Here is a 16,415-nt window from a genome sequence, read left to right as displayed (position 1 = left end):
ATTTCTAAAGCCACCCTTAATATGTTTAGGATCATGAAAAAAGACCAAAATGTGCTCTTCTGGGTAAAGAAGACAACTGCAATCTTGTAACAAGTGTCACATCTTGGGGAGGCTCTTCAAAAGACTTCCAATGTGTTGCTATTATTGCATACCAAATAGGGGAAGTGTGAACTGGAATAAAACATAACCCATAAAATATATTACCTAAGGTCAGAGAGTACACTGCAGAGTTGGGAAAATACTCTTTTGGATATTAACTCCCAGGATCCCTCAGCTGTGTGGCCAATGGCAATCAATCAATCAATCAATCAATCAATCAATCAATCACAACTTTCCCCAGCACTAGCACATTAGCCAGTACCACACAAATCATGAATGTAGTTCTTCATTCTGCAGAGAGATGATTAGTGGTAGGCACATCTCTCCAGGAATTTCTGCAACTTGGCATTTTGTATTTTGAAAAGCAGGTATCGTTCACCAGATAAGCTGGTTTGGGAACCACACAGGAAGAGAATAGGTGAGGAAAAGTCAGAAGTTATTTTCTGACACTAGGAAAATATAGATAAAATATGTAGGCACTAAAAATGAAAGGATACCAAAATAGGCACAAGAACAGGAAGACTTCTCCAGAGAGGCAATCAAAACATCATAGCTCCCACCAGTTTTTTAGAACAAACTGTCAGATTGTGACTTTGATGGTTCTTCAGCTCTGGGATGCTTTTTACTATGGGCAACGTGCCAGAAGTCTGTCCATGGTGGGAGGGTGGAGTGAGGTTTTGGAACAGGGTCTTCATTGAAACAGTTCCAGACAGTTCGCCAAAGTAATCTTCTCATAAACCATTATCTTCCAAGACTCTCACATGCTACTACATCTTTTGACCTGGAAGCACAGATGCTAAGTTCCTGTGCTACAACAACATAAGGACCTTATTTTGGAAACACTCCATCAGTCAACAGCAGTTGTAAAGTAAGCAGGACAATTATTAATGCTACTACTGGCACATTAGTACTCACAATTAAACATAACTTAAAGTAGTATAGAGCAAGCCATAGGACTTTAAGCTTTGTTATTACTGGAAATTTTTAATCAAATAGAAACTTGCACTGAAATACAAAACATATATTTTTAAATGTGACAATGATTTCAAAGTTATTCTAATCTCTCTTGTGCCGCATGATCACAAGAAGCAGGCTGCATAAGCTACTTACAAAGAATGAACTGCCAAAATTAATTATATCTCATATTTCTTGTATGTGCCACTCAAAGCCTGTCAGATCAAGATTATGTATTATGTAAGAAAGACTAAAAATGCTGCCCTTTAAGTAGATTAAATAGACTCACCATATAAATGATAACAAATACCCTTGCAATGGGATATCGCCGTAGAAAGATTCCAAGTCGAATGCTGTTAAATACAATAGAAATATTAACAATACAAACATATATTTCCTTGCTCAAATTTCTCTCTGACTCAACCACAAACTACTGCTAAATTCAACTTTTAAAAAATCTGCTAGGACAGTATAAATGATACTCCAAATAGCTGTAATTTCATTGGTATGAGTAGTACCTCCATCAATGGATATCACAAGCATTTCACGTGATCACTGTATTCATAGCTGCTATGACCAATTTGTCAGCCAGTATTCAACCTTACTGTAATGAGCCATCTCTGTACTTGGCTTGGCTAGTCCCCAGATGGCAGCCAATCAATGTACCACCAGGGCTGTATCTCAAGCCTTACCAGCTTGGCAGAACCTGCCAAGGCCTGCAGACTTCTAACCAAGCCTTTGAAAACACATGGTCATCTCCATGCCAAAATGAAATGGCAGAAAAGAACTTTGTGGAGGATTAGTATGCCAGGGAAAGTAAAATCCATTCAAATCAAATTCCATTCTTCTTTCCTCTTTAAATTCATACAGCAATACAGTGCCACTAAGGCTGCATCTATACTACACCAACAATCCAGTCTGACACCATGTTAACTGCCATGGCTCAATGCTATGGAATTCTTTGTGAGATATTTAGCTTTCTCTGGTGTCACAACAAACTACAGTTCCTAGAATTTCATAGCATTGACTGTTTAACTAGCACTAAACTGGATTATTTTTGCAGTTCGGATGCAGACTAAGTGGCACATGTGCCTCGGTGGACTGTGAACTGTATCTGAGATGTCTCCCGTCTTCTGAAGTCTGCTCTAGAAGCTGGGGGCACAGGACTTGCAACAACATGGAAACACAGAAGGGTGGTTTTTTTGCAAAAATTAAGAACCCTCCCACCACACACATACACCCTTTCTACTCATGGAAGTCTCCAATGAAACAAAGAGCTTCCCATCAGCAGACAGGACGCAGCTGCATAGAACACTATGGGTGAGAAAGGGTAGGTGAGAAATGGAGAAGACTTTGTCCCCCAAATCTTTTGTATTTCAACTCCAAGAATCCCACGTAAGCATGGCCAATGGAAAGAGACCATGGGAGCTGTATTCTAAAACTTCTGTATAGTTGTAGCGTCTCCATTCCTCATGTAGGTATCTGAAGACCACATCCAGGGCACTGCAAATCATTTTAGAGTTGAACTTAGCTCCTCAGATGGATGGTGGAAACAGATTTAAATGCACTACATTCCGTGTGCTAAGGGTGATAGATGATTCACATATCTGATTTTCCATTTTATAAATAAAAACGTTAGAAATAACAAAAAGCAGATACTTTTTCAAAGTCTTAATATACCAAAGCATATAGAGAAATGGCCTCTTTGACAAAATCAGCAACTGACTAAAGAAAGTAAGGCAGGTGAAGACAGCATCTTGACAGCAACAGTGCTGAAAGCTGCACTGCTTACTTCTAAGATGACCAGATTCTGTATTCATGTATATCATTAATGGACAAACATTAGCCCTTCAGAGGTCTGCAACTACAAATTTTAAAACCCTTTGCCATGCTGCCTAGAGTTTGTGGAAGTTGGAAGTCCAAAACATTTCACCAGCCAAGCTCTCCCCACCCCCAATTTACCCCCTTTTAAAAAATTATTTTTATATTGTCAATTAATTCAAATAGTACGATAAAAGAAAATGGCAAAATTGTGCTATTTCCTCACCTAAACCGGTCTATACTGCTGGCAGCTCTACGGACTTTGCCATACATTCCTGCTACATTCACATCGAGATCACTAAAAAGGACAGGAACGTTTCGCATACGAGTGCCTAGATCAAAAATAATGAGAAAACAATAACATGTGTATTTCTTTTTTATCCATACCTCCTACAGTTCAGCTTCACTGGATACACCAGGTTAAGACAGAGAAAAAAGGATCTTCCTATCTGTTCCCCCTCCCCAAACATTATGCCTACTTTCAGTCACCTTTATCATATTTGCCTCTTATTTGACCCTTTTTAAGGAAATAAAAGGCCCAAACATGATTAATTTTCCTTGTACAAGAGTTGCTCTACTCTCTCGTTCAACTGATTAAATATAAATACAGTGGGCCCTTGACATCTGCTGGAGTTTGGTTCCAGGAGCTGCCATGGATGAAAAAAAATTCATGGATGCTCAAGTCCCATTAAATACAATGACATAATAAAATGGTGCCCCTTATATAAAATGGCAAAGTCTAAGTTTGCTTTTTGGAATGTATATTTCTTTCAATATTTTCAAGCCATGGATGGCTGAATCTGTGAATAGAGAATCCATGGATAAGGAGGGCCAACCGTAAATTGATTAAATAAATGCAGTCTTATCTACTGGCTTGCCATCTGAGGATTTGAGCTTCCACAGATGGCAAGCCCGTTGTTTGTAATGGAATTGTGTGCATGTGGCCACACCAGCGGCCATGTGCACACACCGCCATAAAAAACAATGGGATTTAATGTCCCATGTTTTCTGTTATCTGCAGGGGTGGGTGGGTCTCTGAATGGATCCCCCGTAAAGGGGACAACTGTATAAATAAATATCACCCCTTTCTGTATATATTTCTACTCCTTGCAATGTCACCGGAGTCAAAAAAAGGCTGGGCTAGAACCTAGCTGAAGATTGTAAGATACTGTAATAACTGACTTGATTATAACCAAAACTTCAACCCTAAACATATTTACTTGGCAGGAAAACCCCACTGGAGAAAGGGGGACTTATGTCTGTTTGTTTAAAGTACAGTGATGATATTTTTCTGGATTCTTTTATTCAACAATTACTTTTTGTTGATTCTGTCAGACAATTTGTTTCTCTTGAGCTCTGAGTGGTGCACAAATCCAGATGATGGGATTCAAACTGTTAATGGTGATATTAATATCTGCACCTTCCTCCGACCAGCCCAGTGTTTACCTTCACTGCTTTCAATTCCTGCCATGTTAATGGAGGGACCATTTGTTGAAGGACCTTGGACAGTTTTCATCTGCTGCTCCAGTCGCTCTAGCTGGTAGACTAAGGAGTTCTTCTCTGTGCTGAGATTCTCCAGCATGGTCTGCTTCTGAATTAGCGTTTCTGTCAGTTGGTGCAGCCGATTTTCCAACTCCGATTGGCTGCTGCTGCTCAATGTTTTGTTTGTCAGCTGAAGAACAAGAAAGAATAAAAAGACTGTGGGAGTAGTGATGACAGCTTGCATCCTGTTAGTGAACTGCAATGACATAAGTCAGACTTATGCCACTGTAACTCACTTGTATTGTTGTTGCTTACACTTGGGTTCTATTTCCATGATTCAATTACCAAAATCTCATCAAAACCCACTTGTAAATAGTGCAGCCATGCCCCAACATGGCAATTTCTATGCTATAAAGAGTAGGATATGCATATTCTTCTTAATACATTACAGGGTCATCAGCAAACAGACTGAAAGGATCCCCAGAGGTCTCAATATATGCCTGGCCAAGCTAGCTGGTGGATTCTAGCCCAAAGTAATATTTTCAAGTTCAAGGTCTTGGAACTGACCTCAGGCAAGAGAACCCAGTCAAACACATTCCTCTCCACTGCACAACTTGTGCTAAAAGGAGGTCTGGGAAGAGGAGGCAAGGAAATCCAACCCTCAAATAATAAAACCCCTGAGAATAATTGAAACCATGGGGCATACAGTCCGTGTATATTTTGCACTAGCAAGTTATCTTGTGAGATCATAGACAAGCGAACACAAAATTAAGAAATTTTGCTTTGGCTCTCTCTGTAATCATGTAAGAAGCCTAAACATGATGGCACAAATGCTAACAAATGGTTGGTAGCTATGAAGCAAAAATGAAATAGTTAACTCTTTACCTGGTTTCTCAGTTTCTGAATCTCCTCCTCCCTGTCTGATATTCGACTCTGGAGAGTATTCTTTGTCCGGTACAGTTCTTCTTCAGTATACCGAAGCTCCTAGGAAAATAATAATAATAATAATAATAATAATGATAATAATGATAATAATAGGTTTTATTTATATACCGCCCAATCTCTGGGATTAAAAATAATTGTTTCCAGCATTATTTCAGAGAACATTACTGTTCAGTGAACCACAAGGACTTTGCTGCAACCATGTCCCATTGTTTTTGATGCCAGATGGTGATTTCTTCAGCTACAGCTAATAGCTTACTGCCAACGCTATGTAATGATATTGCCAACACTGTATCCAAGCCTAGAGAAAGAGCGGGTGATAGTGTTACAAGCTGGGGCCAGTCCCAACACTGTTTCTTTAAAAATGCAAAAAACTTGAATGTTCACATCTAGATGTTCCTCAGCTCTATTTCTTTGCACTCCTTTTATGTATCTAAAATCACAGGACAGATTAGATGTGTTAACCTGCATCAGCAAAAGCACTGCTAAATCAGTGGTTCCCAACCTTCCTAATGCCACAACCCTTTAATCCAGTTCCTCATATTGTAGTGACCCAAACCCATGAAATTATTTTCGTTGATACTTCATAACTGTAATTAAATAGGTGTTTTCCAATGGTCTTAGGCGACCCTCATGAAAGGGTCATTCGACCCCCAAAGGGGTCCCAACCCACAGGTTGGGAACCACTGTGCTAAGGCAAAGCCACCTTTGGCTGCAACCATGGAAAGAAATAAACCACTCACTTCTTCAGAAGCTACTGAAGTAGACCTTTCCTTGGAAGCTAAAAACAAAGTATCCAAAACTGAGAAGGTATTGCAGATGACTAAGAGCTTAGATTGAAAGTGGGCAACTGCATGGGAGCTAGAGGTTAATTTCTCTCCCCCAGACCTCCCTATAAGCCTCACCCCAATTCCCAGGAAGCCCAAATACTTGTTTTCCTTTGCAGTCCCTCTCAAAATGGTGACAGGAAGTGACAACATAGGCAGTAAAGGTTCTGGAGCAAACACAGCAATTAAAGAAGTTGTAAGTGTGCACAACAGAACCTGACTGGTTTTGAAAGCTAATTAGGATCAGCTCTAGTTAATACTTGGCTGGGAGACTACCAATGAATATCAGAGGAAAGGACAACCACAACAACCTCTGAGTATTCCTTGTCTAAGAAAACACTATGAAATTCAAGACAAGCAACTTGAAGACACATAATCAAACACACACGCACGCACGCACACACACGCACGCACACACACAGAGAGAGAGAGAGAGAGAGAGAGAGAGAGAGAGAGAGAGAGAGAACAGCTAACTAGATGACTGAGAACCATACAAAAAAATCTGAGGACAAGAACATCCTTTCACCTGGATACCCCTGTAACTGAGGTCTAGACTAGTAGCCAGTAGATGGCCAAGTGCTCACAAGCTGTGTATTTGTATACTATCCCTGCCAAGATACACACACACAGGTTCATAATATGGGTAGGTTCCTAGGCTTTTCTGCTTTGACAAAGCTTTGGAAAGAACAGGAATAGATTCCTATACCACCAAAAAAAAAAAAAGAAAAAGATTAATTCAACATGTTTCAGCAATTTTTTTAAATTAAAAACTAATAAATAGGTACCAATGAAATGAAACAATCAGGTTAGGTGAACTTTGCATAAATAAACAAAGCATACTGAACCTTTTAGAGACCACCTGAAGGCTTCTTCCAAAATGCATCCAGGGATGACTCTCACTTTTCTTATTATTTTCATTTTGCTGAACCAACAGACATGTCTTGGGGCAATGCTAGATTTTGAAATATACAACCTTCACAGAGGGCAGGCAAAGCTTGAGAGTGTTCTCACTTCTAAATCACATACAATAACCCCAGAGAACAAACTGATTTTATTCTGGGATGGGGCAATGTGCTTGCTGGTGCAATCTTTGACGTAAGAGACTCAGCTCCTATGAAAAAGGTTCCTGTTCTTGGAAGTCTCTTGTTCAAATCACCTCATAGCCTTTGCCTTACTCATTTTAAGCTGAGATCATTGAAGCCTGAAACTCTACTTTCCTGAAATCTCTCTCAGATTCCCAGTTTTGATTTTAGATACAGAATCTAATTACTTTTATTTTCTTGGTTAACATTCCAGTTATGTCTGAAAATTAACAATGAGCTTTGGTTAGTCTTCAAAGAAATAACCGTGTTAGTCTGGAAAATCAGTATGCAAAGGGATCTTATAGCATATTTGAGACTAACTGAAAGAAACAAGCTGATAGCATGAGCTTTTATAGACTGAAGCCTACTTCCTCAGATATATGAAGTGGAGGATCCAAGGAAATGGTTAGTCTGTCATCCTCCCCTTTTCACCATTTCAAACAGAATTACTATGTTCTTTGACTCCTCTTCTGGAAAGTCTGGCAAGACTTTCTCATGCTTATCTCCATATAGAAGGGAGCATTTTTTTTCTCCATAGCTGTCCTTTAACTGGCCTTGGGAAAGATCTTTACTCGAGGATCTTCACACTAGGCTCTTCCTGTGTCAATGCAGGCTATCCTGACCCATAAAGTGATTGCTACTCAGTGGTGGCCTATGTACAAGTACTGGTCCATGAGCCACTGGCTCCCTAGCAAGTTTCCAGAAAATAAACAATTATAGTTAATGCACTGAAATATAGTAATGGTCCCAGAACATTGGGGAGGGCAACTGCTGGTCCCCTATATCAGATAATTTGAAAGTCATGGCTCTAAACTGCTCTGCCTTTCTCAGGCATGGTGGTGCATTTATTTCTATATCAGTAATTACATTAGATTCAATTGGCAGTCCAGTAAGATTCTGTATGAGGAATGGAAGTAGAGACACCATCTTGTTCATTGACTCAGGCAGCAAAACGCCTTGGGCTAGTCCTGATGTTATCTGAGGTTTCACCAAAAATGGAAATCCTTTTTTTTCAGATTTCAGATTCGTCAAATGAGTGAAACCAGCAATAGCTGCTGTAGTGACCTGGGCCTTTGCGACCTGGCAGATGGGATTCTGTGTCCTTATTAGCATCACAGCCAAATGTGAACAGATGTCCAGGGGCATGAAAAGGTTCATTTGTATCAGTGACTTTGGTCCTGTACAGATGGGCCATTAAGCACATCCTGGCAACGTACTAGGGTTGCCTTGGGGCATTGCTTATATATGCCCCGCAACCCTAGTACGTTGCCAGGATGTCAAAATGGCAGCGTCCTGTCTACATGGGCACCGCCATTTTGACATAACAGCCACAGCGCGTCCAAACGGCACAGTGCAGCCGTTATGTCCTGGTGCCCTTTCAGCGGCACTGGAAGGAGCTCCGAAATGGAGATTCTTTCATGCCATGTATCGCTGGCGCAGCCTTTACATGGCTGTGCCAGCGATACAAAAGAGAAAGGGGCCGAGCAGCCCCTTTCTCTCTTTCCCTGCTGCTGTTTTGCCGCTTCCCTGAGGCCTGGAAAAGCGGCAGATCGGGGCCTCCGGGGCTGCCACTGTGACAGCTCAGGCCCCAATCCGTCAGGGAAAGGGGCGGGTGCAGGCCACCCCAAAGGGGCGGTCTGTATCCCGCCTTTGTTGGATTTTTTAATATTTGTTTTGCAGTATGATGTTGGAAAAGATATGAAAGCTGAGGACAGATTAAGAGAGTAAATTTTTATCTGTTGCTAATTTGCTTGCACAGTTCTCATGAGGGAGATGGGAGACACTTACACTTGATTTTCTTTATTTGCTTCTGCATGATATAACCCTTGGGAGCCCATCTTCCATCAGACTCTGCCTTGGAGGGGAGTACGCCCGAACCCAGCCCCCCATATATCCAGCAATGGGGACTTTAATTTTGATTGCCAGAAAGTGATAGTCTGTGAAGCACTTGTTTGGGAGCACAGTTCTGCTATCTGTAAGATGTGCTGCACGCCATCATTGAAAGTGCTTCATCTGCTACCTGATTTAACACCAATATAGCTTATGCTTCTCAACCTTTGGTCCTCCAGATATCTTAACTTCAGCTCCCATAATTCCTGGCTGTTGGCCAAGTTGGCTAGGGCTTCTGCGATCTGAAGTCCAAAACAACTGGGGGACCAAAGTTTGGGAACCATTGCTATATAGACTATAGCAACTTATGCCACAGCAATAATGTGTCTCTGTGTTTGGCACCAAAAGAACTCATGGGGACGCCTGGCACTCCATCCATTCTGGAACAATGCAGTAGCAAAACAGGGAGGAAGACTCTGGTAAATTAAGGCAGACAATTATGTGCCAAAACAAACCCATTTGAATGGACAGGCTTGGGTGTACTTAATAGTATTTCCATCTGAGAGCAAAAGGACAAGCTGAAAATACACCATCCGTCAAGAGCATAGCTGTAACAGAACACCACCATCTGGCTTCGTAACAACATTTATAATAAATATTATGCAACTATCTCTGTGGAAGAAACGTGGATCATTTGCCTTTTCATTAGTTCATTCTGCCACTATCTAATTAATATGGACTTTTTGGAGGGACAGGTAATCCTACAAGATAAACTAGTTCTCATCAGGTAAAGCAAATTGAGCGTCTTTCCTCCCATGGCTTTGTCTTTCATCTCGCAACAACTATTCATGATAGAACAAAAAAAGTCTGCAAGGTACGGGAAAAACAATCTCCCATCAAGGATTGGTTGGATAGATTACAGTTTTAAAAAGAGGATTGTTCAGTGACCTTGGCAAGGGTTCATGCAGTATGTGTGAAATGTACCACTATTTTCACTTCATGTATGAACACTAGACCTGCAATGACAGTTGCTGTAGTTGCTTACTCACAGAATTATTACAAATTATAATTTAACAGGATTTATAGTTGAAAGACAGAGCCTTCATTACTTTAGTAATTCTCTCTTTAGCACTATGGTTCCACTTTAACTGCCATAGCTGCATCATTTGTACTCCAGATGATGCCTGACTAGCACAGAATATAATGAGATTACAACTTCTTTTGTCTTGGAAACTACGGTTCTATTAACACAGGCTAAAATATTATTTTCTGCAACATCACACTACTGGATCATGTTCCAGTTTTTGATCAACAATAACTCCAAGGTGAAGTCGAAGGCTTTCATGGCCGGCATCCATAGTTTTTTGTGGGTTTTTCGGGCTATATGGCCATGTTCTAGAAGAGTTTCTTCCTGACGCTTCGCCAGCATCTGTGGCTGGCATCTTCAGAGACAGAATAAACTCTAAAAATTCCCTCTATCTATGTATCTGTGTGTGTGTGTGTGTGTGTGTCTGTGTCTGTGTGTGTGTGTGTGTGTAAAATTACTGGATTTAGAAGAGTTGGTGAAAACAGAGGAACACCGAAGATTCTCAGCATTGGCTAGGGTCAAGTGTACTCCAGAATACACCAAATGGAATTAACATCACAGTCAGTCCTGTAATTCCCCAGCAATGCATGGCAGGGGGTTGGACTGGATGGCCCTTGTGGTCTCTTCCAACTCTACAATTCTATGACTCTATGATTCTATAATACCATTGTGCTAATTATCCAGTAAAACCAAGTTATATGAGGCAGAAAGCATGACAGCTGTGAAAAAAGCTTTCCTTTTCCTTTTTCTCACTTCCTGCAGGACCCATTGTTCTCTTCACGTTTGTTAAGCTGCTATGATTTTCCACAGTTAAGAGAGAATGCAGAGAGCTACAGTGCTGGGTTATCCAAAAACTGAAGGGAATGTATCAGCCAGTGTGTTTGTGTTGTGGTTTGAGTTTTAGACTATGACCAGAGAGCAGGGTTCAAATCCACACTTGGCCATGGAAACCCACTGGGTGACCTTGACCAAGTCACACTCTCTAGGACTCAGATGAAGCCGTTGGGAAACAAATCTTGCCAAGAAAACCCCACAATAGGTTTATCTTAGGGTTGCCATAAGTCAGGAATGACTTGAAGGCATGTCGTAACAAAAAAACAGCCTCACCCCAGTCAGTGAGCAATAAACTCATACTAACAGATCCTCTATAATGAGTGAAGAATAATAATCTCTCCAAAGCTTACCTGTTTCTGTCTCTCTAGTTCAGCTTCTACTTCCTGTTTGGCTGTTTTATGGCCTGCAATTTGTTCCTGCAAATCTTGAATCTGTTCCCTTGTGGACTCGGCTTCACTCATTTGCTGGGCTTCCATATCCTACAAATAACAACATGTTACTATTTATGTCCTTTCATGTACAGCAACCCTTTCAACAAAGCAAGTAGCTTTTCTAAATATGATCATGGTCCCATGTTTCCAAGTCAAATCCTGACCTCACATGAAAGGACTTTCTGCTCCTCTGGTAAACCTCTCTGCCAGTAGTTACTGGTAAACAGGACTATTGTCAGGGGTTATACGTGCACCTTGCATGCTGTGATACATTAGAAATTGGTGTAATGGTTATTATACAATAGAAAATGGCTTTGCTGAGACATGATGATCTCAGATATAGGTGCTGAGATAGTAATGGAAGGGAGGCAAGCTTGAGTCAAGATGTTCAAGATCATTTCCAGAGCCCTCCCCCCCCTTCCAACTGTCATCTTCTGTCCTTAGAGGGAGCGAAAGGACAGGCCCAACGCCATCGGGCCTGAAGAGGAAGAGCCCTTCCCTCCCTCCTTCCAACTGTCATCTTCTGGCCTGGGAGGGAATGAAAGGACAGGCCCAACGCCATCGGGCCTGGCCTTGATTAAGAAAAAGAGCCCTCCCTCCAGTCCATCTGCCTTGGTCCAGGTCTCAGAGAGAGAGAAGATCTGCTGGACCTGATCCCCTCCCTCCCTCACCATTCCCTTCTCTTTTTGTGTCATGTCTTTTTAGATTGTAAGCCTGAGGGCAGGGAACCGTCTATTATCCCCTCTGTTGTAAGCCGCCTGGATTCCCTGTGATTGGGCGGCATATAAATAAATCCTATTATTATTAATATTATTATTATTTCCATGGGAGAATCTAGCTGAAATAATTATGAAGGTGCAGTATGGGAATGAGAGGGACTAAATGTGTTTATAAAATGTAGCCAATAACAACTGAGACTACCCTGAATTTTAACTACTAAAGCCTGGATTTCTGAACTCGGTATCCTGCCAGTACTAACAATTATTTGCTTATAAAACAGAACACACACTCACGCCTAGGAAAATATGGCAACTGGAATGAAGACAGCAAGGGCAACGCATGGAGGACACATTAAAGGATATATTGGGTTAGACCAGAGACTTGCTTAGTCTATTCTGTTACTAAAGTGGCAACAAAATGGCTGTGGAAAACATACATGCATGCAGAGGACAGCATCCTCTCACTTGTTTTCCCTAACAATCTGTATTCCAAAGTATACCATTTTCACCACTGGAATTAATATACCCTCATCATGACTATTAACCATTCATAGCATTATGGTATCTGGTCAAGTGTGGGAATAGACCCAATTTAACTAACAGGAAGGTAACACAGAAAAAGGTTTCTTATCATATTTTCATCCAAGAGATAAGGGAGAGTACTTATATCCTGTTTTTATCTTCACAGAGCTCTGAGTTATGTGAAGATGAACACATCTAAATAGTCATGGGGCACCATGTTAATTGAAAAATTTGAATCCAAGTTTTTCTGGCACTCTAAACACAACAACCACATCAACCCACCCAATGCTGTTTTAGTCAATTAAGCAAAGTACCAGGGCGTGAAACCCAGTTTAGTACCCTCTTTTCAACTATGACAATAAATTGACAGCTATTTGTTCATAATTCATTACTTGCAGAGCACAGTACCTGTAGTTCTGTTTTGAGCTGATGCATTTGTGCTCGTAACTTTTGCATCTCCTCCTTCTGCATGTCCCGCTCATGCCTCAGCTCTTCCAACTCCATGATGCTTGCTGTTTGGCTATCCAGTCCTTCAATCCCAGAACCTTCTTTCAGACTGTTTATCAACTTTTCTTTAGACTGAAGTTTAAAGACATAGGTCAATGAAGTGGTATAATAAATCATCAGTGTATATGTTTGATTACACTCACCTAGCGTGTAAGTATGCCCAAGGGCTCATTTTAAACTTAGTAACACCTTGGTTGAAAGGACCTAATGGCGCCAGCAGACCACCATTGTTTGCAACCCAAGAGACAGATAACCTTGGTACATGGAGTTCAACCATAAACCACAGTCTGACACAGCAGCAGGGATCCTATAGCCATCTACAGTTTTTTGGACTACAACCGCTCCTTTTGCTCCTCACCACTAGCCATGATGGCTGGTGCTGGTGGAATCCAACATCTGAATGGTCAGAAGATCCTCACTCCAGTCTAACACACTCCAGTCTCCAACAAAATTCTGTGATCTAAAGTACTCCCAGTTTGGGATTCCAGCTACTCTATTCCAAACTGATTCCCAAAACAGTCAGTAAACCCATTAAGCATGTCTTATTCTCACTAGATTATTCTGATGAGAAGAGCTGTTCCCAGAGTTATTTTCCCTTTTAAAATTCTTCCCTCAATCCAGTAACACCTCTTCTCTTATGCATGGATAAACCTTTCGGTATAATGTTACAGGCACAAAGAGAACTTAGATCACATACATGTGTTTTCTGATAAGACTTGGATTAGTGTGTGTGCATTTACAGAGACCAGCTTTACCTGGAGAATACGTGTAGCTTTTTGTTTGTAGTCAACCAGTTCTTGCTTAGTAGACTCCAGATTGGCTTTGGCTATATTAGCTTGTTGCTGAAATTCATCTGCTTTCCGCTTTTCTTCCCCAAATTTTCTCTCAGCTGCAGTTACTGCTTCGGCCAAATTCTGACGTTCAGCTTCCATTTTGCTGAGGCGCACAGCAAATTCATTCTGTACAGTAAAGTTTGATTGGTGTTATTACAAACAAACAAAAAACATCCCTATAGAGAGAGAGGGAGGACCACAATGACTATCTGGGGGCCAGGGGAAGAAGAAGAAGAAGCTGCTGGTGCTACTTGGACCTCTGCCTTCCTAGGGGGACTCCTCTCTCTTCAGGACTGAGGCCCTGACTCAGTATATTTGTGCTAGGTACAGAGGGTGAGGTCCTGGCTTTTAGCTGGTTTATTATCTGTTTTGACTGTCTCTGTTCTTATTATCTGCCTGTCCATTTAGTGGACTGTCTTTTAATAGCTACTGGCCTGTTGGCCTAACAGAGGAAAGATGTGCTTTTCAGAGGAGAGAAGGGAGACACAGGTTCAGGGAGCAGCCATTGGAGTCATACAAAGCAGAGAGAGAGATGGAGGGAGGAGACAATTAAAATATCAAGGAAGAGAAAAAGTCATGGAGAGATCTAAATAGATACACAGTGTCCCAAAGATTAAGAGAAAATTACTATAAAGTATACTTTCGTTGGTACATAACCCCAGAGAAAATACCCAAAATCTATAGGAACAAAAGTAATCTGTGCTGGAAGTGCAGGAAAGAGCCAGGATCTTTTTACCACTGTTGGTGATCGTGCAAGAAGGTGGAAAAATACTGGGATATGATAAACAAAACAATGTGCTAAATGCTAGGTGTTGTAATACAAAAACAACCTACTAAACATGATAGATGACAATTTAGAGAAAGAATATGATAAAACACTTATGGCAAGATTAACCTTGGCTCAAAAATGGAAATCTGTAGAGGTACCAAACAAAGAGGATTGGCTAAAGAAACTTTACAAAGTTAAAGAAATGGACAAATTAACACTATTTTGAAGAGGGGAAGCAATAGATAAAATAAATAATGATTGGAGGAAAGTAACAGAGCACTTTGAAAAAATATGGGAGATATAATGAGGCAATGGTTTTATTTCTATATCTGGTCACTTTAATTAATGCATAATTGATTTAATAATCTACCTGATACTATTGGGAAACTCAACTGAAAAACTGTCAGAGAAAGAGGGATTTAGCAGAAATATGGTAGCTAAATCTAATAATAGGTTAAGTAGATGAGGATGATGTAGGCAAATTCTACAAGGAAAAAATAGTAATAGGAACAAGGAAAAAATCAGATAGAATCATAAGAAGCAAGAAGATGAAAGTCAGGAGCGGTAAAACTGTAATAATCAGAGGCTGATAAGAAGGAAGTCAGTGTGAGTGATGTATGAAGGTTAAAGAATGTGATTGAAGGTTAGAGTAAGTGAGAAGAAGGTGAAGAGTATGTAAGAAATGAAGAGGAGACGTGAAGTGGAAAGTTAGAGGAGAAGAGAATAGAGAGGGAGTAAATTAAGTAGAAAGGATTTAGGAAAGGAGAATGAAAACAAGAAAGAGAAAGAAAAAAGAAGTATTAAAAGAAAGGAAAGAATGATTGAGGGAAGATTGTAGATAGAATGGAGGAGAAATGATGTTGATAAAGATGATTCTCGAATGACAATTACTGTATATAATACTGTATACACTTGGTAGGTTAGCAGCACTTCCTCTTAAGTTCCGTTTTTTTTCTTTCTTCTTTTGTATGCTGTTTGTGTTGTTTTGTATATTTTTTAATCTAATAAACTTATTAAAAAATATTTCAACGAAGAGGGCAGCACAAGAGGGTGCTCATTGTCCCCCAAACTGTCTCCCAGTCCAAACAGCATGGATAGCCTTGGTGACAGCCCCCCTGGGTTGAAGATACTGCTGCTGAATGCCATTCAGCTGTCATTCAGGACCTGATGCTGGAGGAACAAGCTGATCTGGCCTGTATTACAGAGAACTGGTTGCATGAGGCTGGGGTGTTAACCTTTCTCAGCTTTGCCCACCAGGTTTCTCTGTATAGCAGAAGGCAAGACCTGGGTGGTGGAGAGGTGGAGTTGCAGTGGTCTATCCTGACCAGATGCCCCCTCACATTATCTACAGGTTTTGAATATGTGCACCCAAAGGTGGGTAGCTGGGACAGAATAGGGATTCTGCCCACCCTGCTGTTCAACAGTCTCCGTTCCTGAGCTACCTGGGGTTGTATTGGGATTGGTGTTGGAATTCCCATGCCTATTAGCATCAGGGGACTTCAACATCCATGCTGAGACTGCCCTTTCAAGAGTGGCTCAGGACTTCATGGCCTGCATGACAACCATGGGCCTGTCCCAAGTGGTATCTGGTGGAGCTGGGGGACTGTCGCTCCGACAAGAGGGCCCTCACATCTGGTGTCCCTCAGGGAGCGATTTTGTCCCCTATGTTTTTTAAC

General features: G+C 41.0%; 1 protein-coding gene across 2 annotated transcripts in view; it reads right to left on the bottom strand.

Annotated features, from left to right (window-relative positions):
- The window catches only part of GOLGA5 (golgin A5), a 41,675-nt gene that overhangs the window by 2,330 nt on the left and 22,930 nt on the right, over positions 1 to 16,415 (bottom strand). The window contains exons 6-12 of one of the 2 annotated variants that reach the window (XM_089522423.1): positions 13,893 to 14,096; positions 13,039 to 13,209; positions 11,309 to 11,437; positions 5,242 to 5,340; positions 4,321 to 4,546; positions 3,101 to 3,206; positions 1,343 to 1,406 (exon numbers count right to left, since the gene is read on the bottom strand). In XM_089522423.1, the coding sequence (XP_089378549.1) occupies positions 1,343 to 1,406; positions 3,101 to 3,206; positions 4,321 to 4,546; positions 5,242 to 5,340; positions 11,309 to 11,437; positions 13,039 to 13,209; positions 13,893 to 14,096 (999 nt within the window). The remainder of the gene's footprint in view (positions 1 to 1,342; positions 1,407 to 3,100; positions 3,207 to 4,320; positions 4,547 to 5,241; positions 5,341 to 11,308; positions 11,438 to 13,038; positions 13,210 to 13,892; positions 14,097 to 16,415) is intronic. The other variant, XM_089522424.1, reaches the window with a different exon arrangement.

This window comes from Sceloporus occidentalis, unplaced genomic scaffold (assembly GCF_023333645.1).
Source record: "Sceloporus occidentalis isolate IW3139 unplaced genomic scaffold, rSceOcc1.0.p SCAF_4, whole genome shotgun sequence".
In the NCBI taxonomy this organism is placed as follows: Eukaryota; Metazoa; Chordata; class Lepidosauria; order Squamata; family Phrynosomatidae; genus Sceloporus; species Sceloporus occidentalis.
Note: the sequence above shows the minus strand (reverse complement) of the source record. Positions and strands in the feature narration are given on the sequence as shown.